The sequence below is a fragment of the Drosophila santomea genome, chromosome 2R (assembly GCF_016746245.2).
Source record: "Drosophila santomea strain STO CAGO 1482 chromosome 2R, Prin_Dsan_1.1, whole genome shotgun sequence".
Taxonomy (NCBI): domain Eukaryota; kingdom Metazoa; phylum Arthropoda; class Insecta; order Diptera; family Drosophilidae; genus Drosophila; species Drosophila santomea.
Genome location: NC_053017.2, coordinates 185,070 through 206,412, shown reverse-complemented (window position 1 = coordinate 206,412; position 21,343 = coordinate 185,070). Strand labels below are relative to the sequence as shown.

Below are 21,343 nucleotides of genomic sequence, written 5' to 3'. Positions count from 1 at the left end.
ATATCAAGTGTAAGAACATTTTAATTAATTGTGTTCAACGTACTTCCCCTTCAAATCTTAATCCAGTGAATTTATATACCAACATCAAAATTTTCGTCTTTAATATATATTATTATATTATATTATTATTATATATTATATTATATATATTATATATATTACATATATTATATATATTATTATATATTTTATATATATTATATATATTTTATATATATCAGGATTCTCGTTGACGTGTGAAGACGTGTTTTTAATCGAGCTCCGTATCGGATAATTTGGGTGAAGTGAATGGTGATTAATATAAAACAAATAAATAAATCGAAAGCGAAAGAGACGCTCTGTGCGATGCACCATCGCTCGAATACATATTCTGTGTTTGAAACAAACTAGTTTTTTTTTTACATCTTCAAACAAAAGACCAAAAACGAAAAAAGCAAAAAGCAAATAAAAACAACAACTATGAGTCCGAACGACGTCCGCGCTCAGCGTCAACGCGATCAAGACGACCGCCGGCTCTCATTGCAACGAAACAACGCGTACTTCTCATACGTCTCCGCGACTTCTGCAGACAGCGAGCGGTCAATCACCCCTAACCCGACGAATTTACTTTTGCCAACAACTCAAGAAAGAGCGCGTTCTTGCTCTCCCTCATTACTAGCTTCGTCACAAAACCCGCAAGCACCAAACACATGCGAAATTTCTTTACGCTTGCCTACGGTGACTAGTACTGTGACAACAACAACCACTGCAACTGCAATCACAACAACAACTGGAACGGTATCATCGGCTCGCTCAATTTCGTCGACGCAAGTACTTGCTCGCCCTGAGGCAGCGATCAAAACAAAAACGCAACCTTACGGTTCCGCTGTGCTAGCAGAAAACCAAAACATAAACAAGAACGCCGGGTCGACCATACAGACTGGAATGGATCGCTACATAACAATTAAAAGAAAACTCAGCCCTCAAAATAATAAAAATCAACAATCCGAAAATAAGGCAAAAAATACACGAGACAATGTCACTAATAAAACGCCAGCAAACACCAACAGATTTGAGCTTCTGGCAAATTCTACTGATAAAAGTGTACAAACGGCAAAGTCATCCAAAGAGGAACCTAAGAAGGTTAAGCCTCCTGCAATATACATTCGCGAAAAAAGCTCAAGTGCCTTAGTGAACGAAATAGCGACATTAATGGGAGAAAACTCGTTCTACATAATACCCCTAAGCAAAGGGAACATTAATGAAACAAAAGTTCAAATTCAAACCGAGGCTAGCCATCGTCTCCTAACCAAATTCCTGGACGATGCAGGAAAAAACTTTTAAACATACCAACTAAAAAGCGCAAGGGGCCTACAGGTTGTTCTCAAAGGGATTGAGGCAACTGTTTCGACCACTGAAATCGTAGAAGCGCTCAAGGAAAATAACTTTAATGCAAAAGTGGTCATAAACATACTTAACAAAAATAAGGAACCACAACCAATGTTCAAAATCGAGTTGGAGCCAGAGAGCCAGATACTAAAAAAAATGAAGTTCACCCAATCTACAAGTTACAGGTCCTATTGCATCGGCTTATCACAGTAGAAAAGCCACACAAGCGCAACCGCCCAGTGCAGTGCACTAACTGCCAAGAATATGACCACACTAAGGCTTACTGTACACTGAACTCTATCTGCGTAGTCTGTAGTGAAGCCCACAGCACAGCGAACTATCATAAGAACAAGGAAGACAGCTCTGTTAAAATGTGCAGCAACTGCGGTGGAAGTCACACAGCGAATTGGCGTGGCTGTGTAGTATATAAGGAACTAAAGAACCGTCTTAACAAACACGGAGAATCAACACGAGCTTAGGCCACACACATCAGTCACACTCCGCCACAATCGGGCCACTCTTACACGGCACCCCTTCCTACACATCGTACCAATCCTAGCGTTTCCTTCGCTACTGCCTTAAGATCGGGAATTAAAAGCGTGAATCCAATAACACAAAAGTCAACTACTACACGGGAAGAACAGGAAATAACTACCTCGAACGATATCGACTGGCATTGAAACGATGATGATCTCACTCCATGAGAGTCTACCCATGAGGATATTGACCGCCTGACCGAATCGATGGAGAAAAATCAGCCACCAACAGAAACAGTCTAGGCCCCTCAGGAAGCTGGATACGCAGCGAACAAGATAGAGCAAGTGCATTCGCCGATCACCTTCAAGGCGTATTCCAACCAAATACTGCTAGCAACTCATTTGTCCTACCTGTAGCAATTAAAATCCAGCCACCAATAAATCCAATAACATTAAGTCAACGTCAGATAGCATCTATAATAAAAAATCTTGAGCCCAAAAAATCACCTGGACACGACTTGGTGACACCAAAAATGATCATAGAACTCCCACCGTGTGCGGTTCTGACCTAATGCAATCTCTTTAACGCTATTGGATACTTGGATACTATCCTACAGACCAATCAGTCTCCTATTCAAACTATCAGCTCACAACCTCTACGTTTACTGACGATACCGCAATACTCAGCCGATCCAAATGCACATCAAAGGCAACAGAAAAACTTGACTGTCATCTTAAAACAGTGGAAAGATGGTTTGCGTACTGGCGCATTAAGATAAACGAAACCAAAAGCAGACATATAACATTCACACTGAATAGACAAACCTGCCCACCATGTACCCTAAACAATACACTCAACCCACAATCAGACGTAGTAACATATCTCGGGGTTCACCTAGATAGACGCCTCACCTGGCGGCGACATATAGAATCTAAAAGGACTCATATGAAGCTTAAAGCAGGCTATCTCCACTGGCTTATTAATTGCAACTCTCCGCTTAGTCTGGAATACAAAGTACTTCTCTACAATACCGTGCTGAAACCCATTTGGACATACGGCTGTGAATCCAAAACCAACATTGAAATTATACAGCGAGCTCAGTCAGCGATTCTGCGAACTATCACTGGGGCACCATGGTACCTACGCAGCGAAAGCATCCATAGAGACCTCAACATAAACCTCGTCAACGAGGAAATCCAGATGAGAAAGAGTAAACATCAAGCAAAGCTCGCCGCACACGAAAATCTTCTCGCGAAGTCGCTCACGCGTGTATGTAGTCACAGCAGACTAAAGCGCAAAGATTCTACAGCCCAGCAAAGAAATCCAAGGGCCGTCTCGAACTAATACAACTATTTAATATTGTACTTAAACTAATTTATATAATAAGATTTGAATAATTATTGTTAGTCTCATAATAAGAGAAGATCCAATAAATAACGCAATAAGTTCGAAAAAAAAGGATAATCCAATGACTCCTATTTTTCGGGAGCTCCTCTCTCCACGGGAGAATAGACGTTTAAACCTTTTTTCTCTTAAACTATCCCAATCTGCCTATATAAACGCAAACATCTCCATCAGTTATTTCAGAACTGAGTACGCTATCAACTGCGATAGCCCAGCTAAGCCAACTTCAACTTCGAAGTCCATTACCCAATACTGATCCATACTGATAATCCAAAGGCTCTGGATCTTCCTTTATTGAAATAAATATTAAAAACGTTTAATAATACATAAAAAACCAAAAGTGTTCTTTTTTAATAAACTCTCGGTCTGAATTCGTATATACATATACTAGTTGGCCCTGTGCCGCCGCATGCAGTCTTAAAATTCAGTGAAAAATTCCTAGAATTTGTTATATGAAAGAAATTTATTTTATTTGAAAATTGTTATTTTCAATCCAAAACATTTGGATAAACTATATTTTTCGTTTGTCCATTTGGAGCGAATACAAATAAAGAGTTTGGAATGCCAACTCTTGAACAGGCTACGTATAGCTGCCCATGAGAAAAACACGGCTCTTCCAAATTCAACCCGCATACTTGAAGCGTTTGTCCTTGTGCCTTATTGATGGACATGACAAATGATAGACGCACTGGGAATTGCAGTCGCTTAAATTCAAACGGCATGTCTGTTGGTATCAACGGAATACGCGGTATGAGCACCATTTCTCCTTTCGCTTTTCCAGTCAATATCGTAGCTTCAATTAAATTCGGCATCAATTTTTTTACAACCAGTCTTGTGCCATTGCACAATTTTGGTGCATTTAAATTCCGTAGTAAAATAATTGATGAGCCGATTTTTAAGTTCAAAAAATGCGGTGGCATACCAGGCGGTTTTAGGGAATTTAAAAATTCAACTGGATAATTCACTGCATCATCTTCTTTCATTGCGCTATCAAAAGATTTATATGATATCAGTGCGCCTGGCAATTTTTCTTGAATGTGAAAATTGATTTCATTGACATGTACATTTTTTGGTGACAATATTGCTCGTTCTGTCAACCAATCGGGATTTCTATGATTTTGAATTATATTTGGAAAAACGCTTTTTATTAATTCCCCTTTAGATTGTAGAATTGTACAAAAATTGTTTGGCAAAGTGATCAAGCCATTTGTATTTGAAACTTTGCACTTCCGATTTCTAATAATTGCTTCGAAAACCGTTCTGCAGATTGATCATAGTGCTATTGAACACGCATGTTTATTTTCAATGTCAATTTTTGGACATATCGCCACAGGAAATAATACTTCAAGCAAGCATTGACCTGATCCGCTAACGTTGCACGTGGAATGACGGGCAATGTTTTTCTGAAATCTCCTGACAAAAATATTATTGCACCACCTAATATTTGTTGATTGCGACGTAGATCTTGCATTGTTCTGTTTAATGCTTCCAGAGATTTTTTATGGGTCATTCTTCTTCTTCTTCCTCCTCCTTCTTCTTCTGACTTCTTCATGCTCCTTATTCCTTCTTCTTCTTCATCCTCCTTCTTCCTCCTCCATCTTCTTAATCCTTCTTCTCCTTCTTCCTCCTCCATCTTCTTAATCATCCTCCTTCTTCTTCCTCTTTCTTCTTCCTTCTTCGTCTTCTTCCTCCCCCTTCTTCTGAAAACCTGCGTGATTGTTGATGCTTTAGTGTTCTTGCTTTATTGCGTTCGGCTCGTGTATCTTCTAATTGATGAAGAAGAAGGAGGATGATGATTATGAAGTCGAAAAAGGTGGAAGTGGTGAGTTTAACCTCAAATGCACGATACACATAATTAACACAGTTCAACTTACCACCTCAAAAACAAATGCCTGCTGTTACAATTTATTTATGAACCAAATAAAGTTTGTCTCATGAATTAAATAAAACAAAATGAGCAGAGAAGAATGACATCCTATGTTTTAGAAATGGCGCTGCATTTAAAAAACGGTTTTCCCGCTTTTTTTTGACTTTTTCCAGAATTTATACTATCCTATCTCTCAAGTTGGATCGAACTGCACATGGTGTGCGAATTTTATTGTAATCGGTTGAGTGGTTTAGGAGTCCATTGAGGACAAACATTGTGACACGAGATTTATATATATTAAGAAGATAAGTTTTTACTGAATTTAGGAATCGAAAGGAAGAATAAACGCCGTCGGAAAAAGGGAGAGCGAGAAAAGTGCGGAGCGAAAGCTGGTGCGCAAGCCGCTCACACTGCCGGTCAGAATTTTGCGTGAACGGTGAGTATGCGTTGAACCTTTTCCGTCTGACCAACTAAAGTTTCGCGACTCAATTTAGTGGTAGCGACACAGTTTATATTAACAAAGAAAAGTAAATCTAATTGATCTATAAATTTCAGTGCCAGGACTTGAGGTATATGGTGACGGCTGTTGGTAGCAACTGCGGTGGTCGACGCCCTTATGAATAGCCCTTCTTGCGGACGGATAGGGTTTGCTCGGAATGGACTTACAAGTGGAATCGGGATCGCCCTCGGCAAAGATGGTGGACTCGGAAATGCTTTGTTATGTATGATTGTCCGTTTCCTATGCCCAGAAGATAAGGTTTTATCGATTCCTAATGAAATTTTCCCGGAGTTCTCATTTTTGGCAGAACTTTAGTTTGGTGTACAGGTCATTTGCGTATACGTCACATACACAATTTATTGTTCATGTTTTTACTTTTAGAGGGAAATGCATAAAATGTTAAGATTTTTACGCTCTCAACTTAACGCGAGCTGAGAAAGAATAGTTTTTGTCGAAACCAACAATGAGCATATCTCATGTCATGTCATGACATTACGCATTTTCCTATCGACTAATCGTAACTGCCTCGAAATATTTACTTGATGAATCTCCCCAAAGAGTGTGTGGTCGAATATAAAACTCTTTGCCGAAATCCCCCCTGGGATTCCACACTCTTGCATACACATTAAAAATCTCATTGAAATTTCTTTAATAATATTCAAAATCGACTATCCCCTGCAAGTCTACGGTTGTGTGATAAATCGCATATAAAGAAACAACAAACCCCTTACACATATCCCATATTTCTTGTAGCATGTACATACATTGGCAGAATCCGATCTATCGAGTATTTAATCACGCATAGAAGAATATACAAGTTACATACCACGTCTAACCGCCTTCTTGCCTAAGACTTGGAAGACATTTTCAAATAAAAACGGAATTATTAATGCATATTCTCGTTTAGACATAGTGCCAGTTACGTTCAACAGCTTGGCCTTGTATCATGAGGGCTCCACACAAAGCGTTTTTTATATTGTAGAATTGTTGATAATACATATATCAAAATTCTGAAAATGATATATTTATATCGTGATATTTTTTTTGCCCACATATCGTTATTGCGATATTTTTTTGGCATTTTATTAATATTTTCCCTTCGTTCAACACCTCCGTTGCAAGTGACTTGGACGATGAAAACAAGGAGAGCTAGAAGCTAAAATTATATTTATGCTTGCTCCAAGCTGCATGGGAAAATAATCCAATTTTGGTATGGAAAGCATACAATTCAACAATATCTTGGCCATAGGGCATATATCGATATTTTTTGTGATATTTTAAATATTATCATCATTTTGTTCTAATAAAAAAAATATCATCGATACAATATTTTTTTAATATCACGACATTGAAAACCTCCAGATAGACTCTCCACTGTTTCCGTCCTACGCAACTGGAATCACAGCGGATACACTATACAGAAAGTTAGGCAAATTCTTAACTCATCCTCTCCACACCGTTTAATGCCAATAATATACAAAACTGAGTCCGGATATATCTTGATGATACCACAGACAGGCTCTCCGCTATTTTCATTACGTCAACTGACTTCAGCGAAATTGCAGGAAATTAGGAAAATTCTTAGCCATCCCTCCTTTTTGCCAAAGAAAATACCAAACCGAATCCAGATATACCTTGATGTTACCACAGATACCAAACATTAAACCCCAATTGCAAAAATTGACCCACAGGCAGAAGAGCTTGCGAGACATTTCTCCGCCTTCGCATCGCGCACACGCAATCCTCAAATCATCAAATACTGACGGGATTGTCAGCATGCCAACTATGCGGAAACAATATGACAGTGGATCATGTGCTGGACACCTGCAGCTAATTACAGAGTATTGGATTATTAATACTATTTTGTACCATATACGCATCACACATAAGATTGTTTAAGAACCCCTTGAACAAAAATATCATAAATATTTACAAAATCACTATATTAGTTATAAAAAGTAAAAGTATCGAATCGAAGGGCCAGTAAGCAATCATTAAATTTTCGATATATAGTATTGTATACCAAATTTTATTTGGGTAATAATTAAATATATAACAAAAATGTTTACTAACACAAAGAACGTAACCCCGAGAACGTACATAATATCTATAATATCTAACATATCCAAAAAGGCTTCTTCAATATGCCTCCTATATATAAAGAAAGGGGAACCCTGTAAATAAAAAGATATTATTACTTAGATTATGAGATAATAATTAAGTCCAGCCAATTTAGCCTAAGGCCTAAGAGCCAACGCAATTTCAATTTGTTACTTTGATTATGTAAACGACCTTAACAATAATAATATTATCAATATGACAACATGTTTTTGGCATATCGATGGAATTTTGCAAGAAAAATAAGCTTAGAGCGTTTCTTGGTCAAAATATTTACAGCATATCGATAGAAATTTGAAAAAAATCCAAAATAATATTAATAATAATTATAACATAAGAATATTTTTATGCAATAAACCGAAATAATTAAATTGTCTACCGCAGTACTCCATTCGCTGTCAGTGCCATCTTGTAGGCAGTAAAAGTAAATGCTTAAGCAATCTGCCAGTATTTATCAACTTTACATATTTACCACAGTTCCCCAATTCATTGCTACTAAAAAACAGCGACAAATCGACGACTGATTCGACTAAACAATCGACCACCTCGAGCCCAAATTTTAAAATGGGTAAAATGGGTATTGCTGTTCTGTCTTTTATTAGTTATATGACGTTCTAAAACTTAAATTATTGGTCTTAAGCCATACCATACACAGCTGCTGAAAAAATGAATTTACTGCTGAGCTGATCGGGGAGCCAATTATCGAACTAATAAGCTCGATGAAGAGCTCTGCAGAAAAATCGGCTTTCAGGTTATCCCTGGTGATATTTATTTCGGCTGCACAAAGTGTAAGGGTCTTTTTTTTACACTGGATTTAAATTTTTCGTGACTTCGATTTGAAAAATTATTATTTTTATATAGACCTTTCATAGGTTCCTATTAAGGATAATATCGTGCCTATTTAGTCGCTACTACTTTAAAGTTGTCTTCTGATATATATTCCATTGTTATTAGTATCGCATAGGTAAATGGATAGCATATAGTAAATGGTTCATAATACGCAATTAATTTTAGAAAATGTATTTTCTTTTTTCAAGTTCCTTATTTATATAAACAAAGGTAAAATGATAAAATACAATGACTAGTTATTAAACAGTGTCGCCTCTTCTTCTGCGTTTTCTTCAATATTAATTACTGTGTCTGCATCTTAAAAGCAAATTTATGGTCAGATGAGAAAAACTTGAGTTTATGTGGTAAAATAGTGGAATTGAAAGCAATTCGTTTACCCATACCATATATACTTAGGTATCAACCAAAAATTTTGTTATAATAAAATATTTTTAAAGTTATTTATAGAATTGCATATTTGCTTATGTGAACAGTGTATCAATTTTTTTTTAGTTTTTCTATGGTAGATGTTTTTACGGTATGGTAGTGTTCTTACCTGAAAAGACAAAATATTTTTCTTGTCATATGGATCTGTGGAATTCCGATATTAGGTGGAATTGTTGATAGTCATAAAATTTATCCGGATTTGAAAATAAATTAAAAAACCTTGCTGAAGCTCGTAATCATCGATTTATAGAGCTACCCTTGTTGATATTTTAGTAAATGGATCTGTATGACGGCATTGATATTTCGTCTATTGTCAATAAGGCCAGGGGTGTGCTTGGTTTTATAAACGGTCAAAGGAATTTGATGATCCTTACTTGTCCACAATACGAAGTTTACTCGGACCGCATTGAATCGGTTCAAAAGAACTTCTTACTTTTTGCCTTACGGCGCTTTAATCGGGATGCAAACCTGATATTACCTCCTTATTCTAATAGACTAATGTTAATTAACCTACCCTCCTTAGCTAACCGGAGAACGATGCTTGGAACACTCTTTATTTTTAACCTTATTCGTGGTGAAGTTAATAGTCACGACTTGGTTAGTCTGCTAAACTTCACTGTTCAAAACAGATTTACTAGAAATTGCGTACCCGTAATTTTAAATCAATGTAGATCTAACTATGAGTTTCATGATTCCTGTAGACTATTATGTTCTGACTATAATAGATTCTATCCTATTATCCCTAATTCTGACTCTCTGCCGTTCTTAAAGCGATCAATACAAACGTTTTTAACAAATTCTTTGATCTTACTAGTATATATATATTTCCTCGTCCTTTGCTGTATTCTATATTGCGTCTATCTTCCCGCTATTCGAGCCGTACGATACACGGCAGCGCCCCTCTGTCGGGTGGCGGGGTTGTGGAAAAAATAAAAGGACAGAAAAATTATGTGGCAAAAAATAGCACACACCAAGATGAGAAAAAAAATATCACAAACACGGCGGACGGTCCGGCGAACAAAGAAAGTCGCGAACATAGTGCACACCAGTTGGCCGATATTAATTATGCCTTATTTCTCACCACACAACTTCACTTTGCGAATTCGCAGAGTTCGAATTGCGCTGACATATAATTGTGTACATGTGTACATCTGTGCAAGGATGTATGGGATGAATATATATGTAACTACAAGCTGACCCGGCCACGCGTTTCTGTGGCTAAAGTTTTTGTTATATTAAAGACGAAAATTTTGATGTTGGTATATAAATTCACTGGATTAAGATTTGAAGGGGAAGTACGTTGAACACAATTAATTAAAATGATATTAAGCAGAAATCAATACAAAATAAACATTTATCAGATTGATTATTTCCATTTAATTTTATAACAAATAAGTATATATTACAGTATAATACAGCAAATAATATGTGACGCTCAAACTCATGAATGAGGTAGGCAAGGCAGACAGTCTTAAACTTTTAAACATTAATATCTATTTTTTAAAATATAAATACTTTCAATTTCAATTTAATTTAACACCAATCGGTGCACAATGTTTTTGGTTAACCTGTCTTTAGCTTAAACAAATAGATTCGATGGTTTTCCAACACGTGAACACGCAACATATAGTTGCCCATGAGAAAAACATGGATTTTCCAAATCTAAACCACAAATGGACATTGTTTGACCTTGAGATTTATTGATAGACATTGCGAAAGCTAAACGAATTGGAAACTGTAGCCTTTTGAAGGGTATGATAGAATCTGATGGTATCATCGAAATACGTGGCAGCAGGACCACTTTTCCTTTAAACTTCCCAGCCAAAATGGTTGCTTCAAGAATGTTTCCGGTGATCTTTTTGATGACCAAACGCGTACCGTTACATAATTGAGGTGGATTCAAATTACGGAGAATAATAGGGGAACCAATCTTTAATCGAAGATTATGTGGTGGCATTCCAGGGATATCTAATGAATTTAAAAATTCGATCGGAAAATTAACACTTTCATTTTCATCAACAACAGTATCGATTGATTTAAAAGACATCAGATCGCCTTTTAACAACTGTTGTATCTGGAAGTTAATTTCGTCAACATCAACGTTTTTGGCTGCCAAAATCGCCCGTTGACTGAGCCATTCATGATTCAAATAATTATTATGTATATCCGGGAAAATACTCTGAATCAATTCATTTTTATCCTGAACAACAGTGCAAAAATTGTCTGGTAGTTTAATGCATTGCGTATTTGGTTGCAGTTCTATTTTACCGTTCCCAATATCTAGTAGTTGTTCGGAAAATATTTGTGCTGATTGATCATTTTGCAATTGTACTCGCATATTTATTGTCAATCGAAGTGTTTCAACACTTCGCCATAAGAATGATTGTTTCAAACATGCATTAATCTCATCCGCGAAAGTAAAGCGAGGTTTAACCGGTAAGGTCTGCCGGAAGTCACCAGACAAAAGTAAGATAGCACCACCGAACAGTTTATTATTGCTGTTTGAATCTTGCATAGTTCTGTTTAATGCTTCAAGTGAATATTTGTGTGCCATTGTGCACTCATCCCAAATTATTATAGAACTCTTCCGCAACACTGCAGCTATTCCACTATTCTTTTTGATGTTACACATTGCATCTGGTTTATTATGAACGTCCAATGGCAGCTTGAATGTTGAATGTGCTGTTCGCCCACCATCCAGTAAAGTAGCCGCAATGCCTGACGATGCTACTGCTAATGCGATTTTTTGTTGCGACCGTATTTTGGCAAGAATCAACGATATTAAAAATGTCTTACCGGTTCCACCGGGTGCATCCAAGAAAAAAAAGCCGTCTTGTTCAGCAGCAACAGCCAGCATAATCCGATCATGAATAATTTTTTGTTCTGCTGTCAGTAATGGTTCACTGTTCATGATAATTGTTGCTAAACTTCCATGGTCATATTGCTTTTCTCGTTGCAAATCGGTATTGACTAAGTCGGTGGCTGGACGATTAGGTGATGGCATACCATAATGATTAAGCGGTAAATTTGAAATAAGAACACATAAATCCTCGATAAAGACCAATGCTTCATTGTACATCTCTGGTGTATAATCTATGTTTTGGCATTGATTTGTTTGTCTCATTCGGTGCAAGATGTCTTCTGTCATACAATTTTTATATTTTTCCCACAAAGTTTGTGCTTGCGAGGGATAACATGTCGTCAAAATAATTGCAAACAACTGACGAATGTTATTCGGTGTTGATGTCAACGCAGCATCGGCAAGCGTTAAGTCCCAATGGTTATCGTCTTCTAGCAATTGCAGTTCACGACATGCATCCTGGTATGTATTGAATACTCGACCATTAACTGTTCGCAAAAATTCAAAAGTCGTTGGTCCGGGAACATTCACCAATAACAAACGTAAATAGAAGCATTCACGTTGCTTTGGATGTACCGTGTAAAGTCTCCCCAATGTCTTAGCTTTGAATATGCCTGTAATGGAAGGATGTGGTTTTCCTTGTTTCCGTGGCTCCCATTTTTTACTGGATTTGTTCCATGTGAAATAACGTGGAACATCACCATACACCAATGTCTTCGCAAATTGGCCAAAAACATCAGGTTTTTGACACAATTTAAAAAATTCAGTTAGAGTCGTTTTCGGAGCTTCGAACGCTCTTTGGAGAACATTTTCTTCAGTGAAGTATACACGTTGACCGTTTTCAAGATGTATAGCCAGATGTTGGACAGCAGGATCTCTTTCGTGGACGAGAAAGCTGAGAATATGCCAAATAGCTTCATTGCTGCTAATGTATCTGCCCATTTGGTATCGTGCTATTTCGTCATTTTTATTTATGTTTAGTACTTCAAATATGGCCAAATTACTGGCTTTGTTTACATATTTACAAATATACTTAATTGATTTAACAGAACTGCAAAGCTCAACATTGATATGAGCTTTGTAAGTTTTTGTGGTGAGTATGGTACCACCCACTGATTATCAAACTCAACTTGATTTGGAAAGTTCGGCAGTCGCATTATAAATGTGTGGCCACCATTCTCAGTACTTCTGCGGCGATACATTGGATAACCATCAATATCCGTGATCGTGTCATTCGTATGCGGCTTTGGGAAGTTTTTTTTACATTTTCCATTTTCCATGCACGGTGACGTCATGTTGAAAGCACCGCATGGCCCATGGATCATGTGTTTGGTGACAATATCAAATAATTCTTGATCAATTAATGGGTCTGGAATTTTGGCTGAAATTATGAAATTTTTTTTAAACACACGTGCAGTTAAATCATGGCGATGAATGGCTTGTTGTCCTGGCAATAGTAAAGTTTGTATCTCTTCCCAATTTGGATTACATGTGAATGTAATAAATAAATCCGGTCGGCCGTATGTATTCCTGCATGTTCCGTGGACTGCCGATGTAGCTTGAAGGTAAAATGAAAGCATTACCGATGTCATTGAGATTTACATTTCCATCGATGTTTCCAGCAACAGCATCTCGTAAGTGAATATATTTTTTCGATCGTAGTTTTGCCTGGTTGAATCGAAGGAATCGCAAGCGATCGCTTTCGACCTTAGCATACATATCAACAATGTTTTGATGGAACAGCTGACGATATCGAAGGATATAATTGTCTTGATGTTGTCTAACCATTATTCGGTGTGCGTAGTAGTTCATTGAGCTAACTTTTTTATAACTGTAATCACCTAAAAAATAAAAAATAAAAAGCAATACGAAATTAAAATCTATACATACAGTAAGAAAATAAATAGATAATTATCAAATTTACCGGTATTTAGATCATACTGTTTGATATTAAGGTGATATTCATCTTGTCCTTGCCAAAATATCAATGGATACTGTGAACGGTGTAGATCCGAAATCGTACTGACAGTGTTGTCTCGCCGTGTAATTTTTATAGATCTTTTGTCAACTGGATCACCAACCATGATAACAGCAACCTCATCAACAGTTGGAGCGTTGAATCTACCAGCATGTTCACCTTATGGTACTTTGTCGGCTTTTATGACGATTTGATAATTGTCATTTTGCAGTCGTGGCGAAACTCTTTTGATCAATTGAATTAGTTGATTGTGATCTTCTAAAAAATTTTCCAATAATATCACAATTGCTCTTCCGTCTGCTTGTTCAATAAAATTATACAGGCACCGAGTCGTCACGCGCTCTTCATGATCGCCCATAAAATAAATTTGAAGAAATTTCGGATTGTTATCAGGCATTGGCATCAAGGATCCGATTTTATGGTACACCTGGCCTTGAATTTTGAATGTAGTTTCAAAATTACGTCCATCGGATGCAAGATCGCAAATTGTAGTTGCCCCAAATGACGTCATTTGGAAGCAAGAATTAAATTTGCGTATCTTACGCAAAAATAATTTGGAATCATCTGAATTGCCAGTAAGAAGGGATAATAAAGGCTCCGGCGGAGCGGGTAGAGGTGACAGTACAACTTTTCCTGATGCGCAGCACATGCCGGCTGCTTCATTCCGAAATTTCAATGCCTGACAATATTGACATACTTTATCCATTCCACCGATAGCAATTTTTGAATGCGCTGAGTAGTTAATATCTGGTGCATATTCAAAGGCAAGCCGAACGAATGATGCACGTGTTAATGAGCGGCTGATTCGTTGCCTTTGTCGACCTAGTACTCGTACTGTAGCTATGTTTCGTTCTCGTGCCGCTCTTGTTCTCGTAATATTCTGTTGCAGACGTTCGTCACGCCGTTCTTGAGATTCTTGTGCACGACTTTCTGCAGTCCTGATTCTTTGAGCTGCATTTCTCGTTTCGATTTGTTCTGGTATTTGCTGAGCTCTTTCAACACGTTTGCGTCGTGACCCTTTGCTGCTCGCGTTGTTGAGGTTAGATCTTTTCGGTGGCATTTTTGACTGAAAATAATAATTTAATCGTTTAAATATTAGAAAGAGGAACTGAAAAACAGGTTATCATAGCACATTGAAATAATAAGTGCAAAATAATTTTCAATGGAGGTTAAATAAAAATAATATAAAATTTTTGTACAATTATTGAAAAAGTGTGGGAAGCTTTGTGCCATTTTCTCATTGATATATTAATTAACTTTGATGAAACTATGTGATATTACTTACGTGTATAAATTGAAATTATTGTTCCTGTACTCCTACTGTGGCTATATCTCGTTCTCCTGCTGCTCATGTTCTCATGATATTCTCTTGAAGACGTTCGTTACACTGTTCTTGATATTCTTGTGCCTGAATTTAATTAATTTTATAGCGTCAACAATACGTGATAATTATGCTGTAAAAATGTAGCTTATATGACACGTTCGTTGATTTCAATAGCAGCGCCATCTATTGATTACTTACTCAACCCAGTCGAAAGGTATCGACATCTGTTAGAAATTCTAACTTAGAATCATTTGGAGTTAACAGATAATTGTGACTATAATTTGAGATTTAAACTATCCTATCTCTCAAGTTGGATCGAACTGCACATGGTGTGCGAATTTTATTGTAATCGGTTGAGTGGTTTAGGAGTCCATTGAGGACAAACATTGTGACACGAGATTTATATATATTAGATGTATGATGTAAGAACATATGTAAATATGTATGATGTATGAACATATGTAAATATGTATGATGTGACCATATGTATGTATATGACCGTTTGCACGTTGATGTTCGAAAAAAAGAACGGCGGCGCGAATAAATGCGAAGCGAAGACGGATTGAAAAGAAAAATGTCGATGAGGTAAACTGAATTTCTCACCTGCCGTTGTGTCGGGAAAATTCACGGATGTGGAATTGACACGGAAAATAGTCTCAGAGCAGTGTGACCGAAATTGAATGTTCGGAGCTCTGCTGAAGACCGGCAGTGAGAAAATTGAAGAAGGCTCGTACTTATCAGACGGGAAGAATCCTGGCTTGAAGGACAATTTTTGTAGGGGCCGATCGTCCTCCAAAGATAAGTGGAAAGCTGTTGGCGAATTCCCACGGCGCAGTGCAAAAGTCGAAAAAACACCACCCAGGGGTCGAAGAAGAAGAAAGAAGCGGGGGCGTCGTAGGTCTTAAGTTCTGCTTTATTCAACTGCATACATGAGACTAAAGTTCGACGGTTCAGAATGTCAGAATTTCTAGTAACTGTCTCTTCTCAACCGATTGACAAAAATTCATATTGACCGCGCGTGGATCCAGCTCTGCCACTGGATGAGGGTCGCTTTGCGCTGACCACAGCTCTCGTGGCCCTTGCAACCACTCTGGTCCGTGCCACCAGAGATGCTTACCTGCCAATTCATGTAGGGATACGCCTCGACTGGCTAGATCGGCGGAGTTTTGTTCAGATCGAACTTGTGCCCAACAGTCGACTGGTTTCGCCTGCGTGATCTTGGCTACTGTGTTGGCCACAAACGTGGTCCAGTTGCAAGCAGGCTTTCGCAACCAGGCTAGAACAATTGAGGAATTTGTCCAGTAGCGTATATTTGAACTGGCGGATGGCATATGCGAAAGGATTGCTGTCACCATTTCGGTTAATAGTCGAGATCCTCTGCCCCACATCGACGCGTATGTAAATAGCCGCTCCATATGCTTTCTGAGACCCGTCACGTGATCCGAGATGCTCTATGGTTACCTCATGGTGATACCAGACCCATCTCGGAACGCGAATCTGGTTGAGGTCGAAATCCTCATTTCGGTGGGAAGCTTATCGTCCTGAACCAAATTTGGGATTTGGGACAAAACTTCTCGCTTTGTATACGAGCTTAACATATACTGCTTATACTCGCTTTGTATATACTGCATAATGATGCGGCTGGCTTCTGGAAATGGCACTTGGGCGTCCTCTGCCAGCTGTTGCAGTATTCGAAGGGCGAAAAACGGGGTACAGGTTACCCCCGAAGGTAAATGTTTTCAATTCGAAGTCTTGGATATCTCCTTCCTTGTTTGGGAAGAGAATTCTTTGAATTCTTTGTTTTGAGTCGACTCAGATCTGACGATACATTTTTGTAATGTCCGCACTGAAAATGTTTTGAAAATACCGGCACTTCAGGATCTGCATGGTTAAATGATTTGTAGGACTGGACCAGCATAAGGGATATTATTTAAAATGGTTTTATTTGCCGACGGACTTGAAGCGTTAAATACAACGCGAGGCTTTGTAGTGGTGCTATCGGGCTTAACTACCGCATGATGAGAAAAATAATAAGTCGGAGAAATATGAGTGGACGGAACTTCTTTAATATGACCCAGATCCAGATACTCTTGGATCACGCTGTCATATTGCTCTTTTAGGGGAAGGTCTCTTTTTAATCGATTCTCGTTTCTAAGAAACTGAGCTAACGCAATGGACCTCGAATATTCCAAATTGGATCCGGAATTCTCGGGGTCACAGAACAGGAGCGTCAGACGTACCTCCCGCTTGCGTCTTTCTTGGTAGTTTGAATGAAGTTCCCTTTGCAATAGGAATCAGACTCTTTTACCATCTTGGTAGATCCTCCACCTCCCAGAACTTGCTGAAAAGCGTGTCGAGCGAATCTGGATCGCCGATCTAGTGCACCTGAGTCGTGAAGGATGCAACGTATGGTGCCTCCCCTTACAGATAAAACAATTGCGTGTGCTCGTGCAGTCACGCAGCTAATGGCCCTTCGCGAAACAATTTGGAGATAGCTGCATCTTTTTCATGTAGCCGTCAACTGACATTTGGAGAAAGCGCGGGCACAAACATACCGGATGTTTCTCCTTGATGCATAAGTCACACCCTTTCTGAGTAGTAATGGTCTTTGTCTCTATGATTGGAGTTTTTTTGACGGCCTGAGTCGGTTTCATATCCTCGATGAAGGAAGGTTTTGATTTCTTCCCAAGCTGGGATTTCGGATTTTAACGTTAGGTCACGGAACAGAGGGTTAGCTTTGGCAGTTGGCTCGCACAGAGGAAAACAGACAATGCCAGTTGTCAGTGGATACGTGAGAATGAGTTAGCGCGGTTAAACACCCCTGAATCGTGGACTGCAGCTTTTTAAGAGCATGCCCAGATTCTTGGTCTATCGAACTTAAGTTGAAAAGGAGTTTGAGTTGGCTGACTAAAAGTCGTTTGTTTTGGAAGCGATCTTGAAGCCCCACGCCGAATCTCCTCGTAAGAGGAGATTTGTATACTATGGTATCATACCTCGCCGCTTGTTTTTGTAAGGAGATGAAACAGCTCCTATGACCGGGCCCGGAAAATCGGAGGCAGTCGCCATCGAAGATTTCCGTATCGCAAAGAGGCAAGCGGCAACGCGACGAAATTAAAGGCTGGGGGGGTGCTTGCGCGACTAGAGGCGTTGCTCTGTCAAAAGTTTCTCCAATTTGTGCTGCGCACGACTCGTATACTGAGTAGCAGTAGTCATATTTCGCCTTGAGAAGAGGCAATGTGTTGAGAGATCCTTCTAGGGCAATAAGGTCCGAGCATGTTTCGTACTCTCTTTTCATTTTGTCCAATAGGGCTCGTACTTGAGGCACACGGACTTGCAACGTATGTTGGGACTGAGAAGCTTGATCAGGAGTGTTGATCTTGGCGGCGAAAAGGCTAATGCGATCGCTAATATATTATATATATTATAATATAATATATATAATTATTGTATATAATATAAATTATATGCATTATATATATTATATATGTAATTTATATTATATATATTATTATACACGATATATGAAAATTTTAATTAGTTTATTAAAAATATTGAATTTTGGTGGCAAGAATAATTAGGTTTAATTTCGGAACTACGACAACGAAAAAATGCGTGCGCTCGTGTTCAACTCAATTTGTCGACTGCATCTCTATTTAACATAAGTGTTCTTAGGCCTAGCTTAACAGAGGTTGGCGAAGACGGGGCGAATTCGCAAAGAGCGAGAGAGAACTTTATTATGCTCCCGCCTTCGCCCTAAACTAACTTACACTAGACTTCAAATTTTTTCTACTTCACATGCCAACAATAAACAACAAACAATAAACAATGACCGACAATATGAGTTCAGCCAACACCGTTCAACGTGTTGAACGCCTCCACGGCTTCAACAAATCGGCAGCGGCTCCAGCTTGTGGATCGCCCTCCGGAAGATGGCTCCATCACTGCTCCTAAGGTCGACGACCCTGACCTTGCCGTCCTCTCCTGCGTGCGTCGCGACGATCCTTCCCAGGAGCCACTGTTGAGGCAGCAGGTTGTCCTCTGCCACGACGACGAGTTGGCCCTCCTCGACGTTGGCCTTCTCCTCGTGCCACTTGCCCCGAACCTGAAGGCCCAGGACATATTCCCGGGACCATCGCCGCCAGAACGTTTGCCTGACTGACAGACAAGCCGCCATCGCCGCAAGCAACTGAGACCAGCACTCCGGACCCCGGACCAGGGGACCCTGGTCCGGGGTCCAGAGTGCTGGTGCTGCGATGAGCGGCCCGCCTGTCAGCAGGTGCCCGGGAGTAAGAGCCTTTCCGTCGCTTGGGTCCTGGCTGAGCGCTCCGAGGGGCAGCGAGTTCATCGTGGCCTCGATCCCGACGAGGACTGTTGCCAGCTCTTCGGCGTTGAGAAGTGCGCTGCCCACCGCTCGTAGGAGTAGGTGCTTTGCAGTTTTCACACCTGCCTCCCATAGTCCGCCCATGTGCGGAGCCCGAGGGGGTGTGCACGCAAATTCGCATCCGCTTTTTGATGCGAACTCGCGAATTGCGTCCGCCTGCTCCTCGATCCGATCGCGAAGAGCCAGGAAGTGGCGACTCGCTCCGACAATGTTCCTTGCGTTGTCGCAATGCACCGTCTGCGGACATCCTCGTCGACCAATGAATCTTTGAAAAGCCAATAGAAAAGTATCAGAATTAGATCTGAGACAATCTCTAAGTGAACCGCCTTGGACGCAAAACAAACAAATAAGGCAACGGAGGACATATACAGGGGCCTTCCTCGAATTTTTAATGTCGTATAGACAGGGCCACAAAAATCAACGCCACATATCGCAAATGGGCGGAAAGCACGTAGTCTATCTGCGGGTAGATTTCCCATAATTTGTGTCATCAGTCGAGGCTTGCATTTGAAGCAGCGCACACATGATCGAACTGTCTGACTGCAGAGTTCCTGAGCGTTTACGGTCCAAATACGCTGTCGTAGGATGCTCACAAGTGCTCGAGGGCCGACATGAAAATTGGAATGGTGCAAATGCCGGACGTAGCTCTGCACAAACTGCGAGCGTTTCGTCAACAGCAAGGGAAACTATGATATAGGAGCGTTAGCTAGTCGCCCCCCAACTCGAAACAACGAAAAGTTGCACCAAGTGCCTGTATCCTCATGGATGAATGGGTTCAATAGCTGAAGACTTGGGCCGACCTTGGAGCCTTTACGAACCTTTTCAATTTCTACTTGATACTCGTGCTTTTGTACTATTTCGATAATCTTATGAAACGCTTCATTATATTCAGTCGGTGACAGAGTTTCTTCGAAAACTATACTCTTGTCTTTGCATTTTCTTATAAAGCGGAACATATAAGCGAACACTCTAAGCAGTTTGAGGTGTGACGAAAACCCCTCTATGACATCCAGCAAATCGGAAGTTGGCACAGCAGCGGTCAGCCTGACCACAGTCTTCCTAGCTTCCTGACGCAAGACTTCCTCATCCGGCTCGAAATGCGCATTTATGGGCCAGTTTTCTTCTTCGTCCTTCAGAAATGGTGGGCCAGTGAACCAGATCGACTGCCCTATCTCGTCGACGTCACAACCTCTCGAAACGATATCTGCTGGGTTCTGCTTTGTGGGAACATGCCGCCATGTAGCTTCTCCTGACCATTCTTACATCTCCGCTACCCTGTTCGAAACGAATGTCGACAACGAAGATGGATGAGATCGAATCCAGTGAAGAGTAACTTCAGAGTCCGACCAGTATACAATTCGTTCGAAAGGGACTTTTAATAAGGGTTTGATTCTATGGCAGAGATCTGCGAGAAGGTGAACGGCACATAACTCAAGCCTTGGGAGCGTTTTGGTCTTGAGCGGCGCTACTTTTGACTTTGAAGTCAACAACGATAATTTAAAACCTTCGGCAGTTTTGCTACGAATATAGACGCAAGCTGCATAAGCTCTCATGAAGGCGTCGGCAAAGGCATGTAGCTGTACCGGTGACAATGGGTCGGTTTGCATGAACCGAGGAATCGATATCTCATCCAGTTGAGACATAGTGCTTTTTAGCATATCCCAAGATGTTTCCAAATGCATCGGAATTGACTCATCCCAATCTAACTTATTTAGACAGAGTTCCTGCAATAGGATCTTTCCTTTAATCACAATGGGACTTAACAAGCCGAGGGGGTCAAACAGCTTCGATG

The 21,343-nt window shown here is 39.7% G+C and overlaps 2 protein-coding genes across 4 annotated transcripts; both read right to left on the bottom strand.

Annotated features, from left to right (window-relative positions):
- Window positions 1–10,479: 10,479 nt before the first annotated feature.
- Window positions 10,480–15,552, bottom strand: LOC120446291. 3 transcript variants are annotated; one of them, XM_039627184.1, is made up of 5 exons: window positions 15,369–15,552; window positions 15,132–15,300; window positions 13,793–14,912; window positions 12,970–13,709; window positions 10,480–12,802 (listed from the first exon to the last, which is right to left on the bottom strand). In XM_039627184.1, exons 4-5 carry the CDS (start codon window positions 13,458–13,460, stop codon window positions 10,588–10,590), a joined length of 2,706 nt encoding a protein of 901 aa, XP_039483118.1. In that variant the 5' UTR covers window positions 13,461–13,709; window positions 13,793–14,912; window positions 15,132–15,300; window positions 15,369–15,552; the 3' UTR covers window positions 10,480–10,587. The 3 variants fall into 3 exon arrangements, with proteins under 3 accessions (XP_039483118.1, XP_039483120.1, XP_039483119.1); XM_039627186.1 differs by lacking the exon at window positions 15,369–15,552 and having other exon boundaries at window positions 10,480–11,057; window positions 11,111–12,802; window positions 15,132–15,342; XM_039627185.1 differs by lacking the exon at window positions 15,369–15,552 and having other exon boundaries at window positions 10,480–13,709; window positions 15,132–15,349.
- Window positions 15,553–19,053: 3,501 nt separating this feature from the next.
- LOC122756410 lies at window positions 19,054–19,635 on the bottom strand. Its single transcript, XM_044005799.1, has one exon. The coding sequence runs from the start codon at window positions 19,633–19,635 to the stop codon at window positions 19,054–19,056; it is 582 nt and encodes a 193-aa protein (XP_043861734.1).
- Between the last annotated feature and the right edge of the window lie 1,708 nt (window positions 19,636–21,343).

What these genes read in the sequence shown, in the direction of transcription:
- LOC120446291 (XM_039627184.1), bottom strand. Translation starts at nt 13,460, where the DNA reads ATGACATCGGTAATGCTTTCATTTTACCTTCAAGCTACATCGGCAGTC. An exon ending in GATAATCAGTGGGTGGTACC is followed by an intron (nt 12,803 to 12,969) that starts ATACTCACCACA and finishes CCAAATGGGCAG; the next exon opens with ATACATTAGCAGCAATGAAG.
- LOC122756410 (XM_044005799.1), bottom strand. Translation starts at nt 19,635, where the DNA reads ATGGGCGGACTATGGGAGGCAGGTGTGAAAACTGCAAAGCACCTACTC.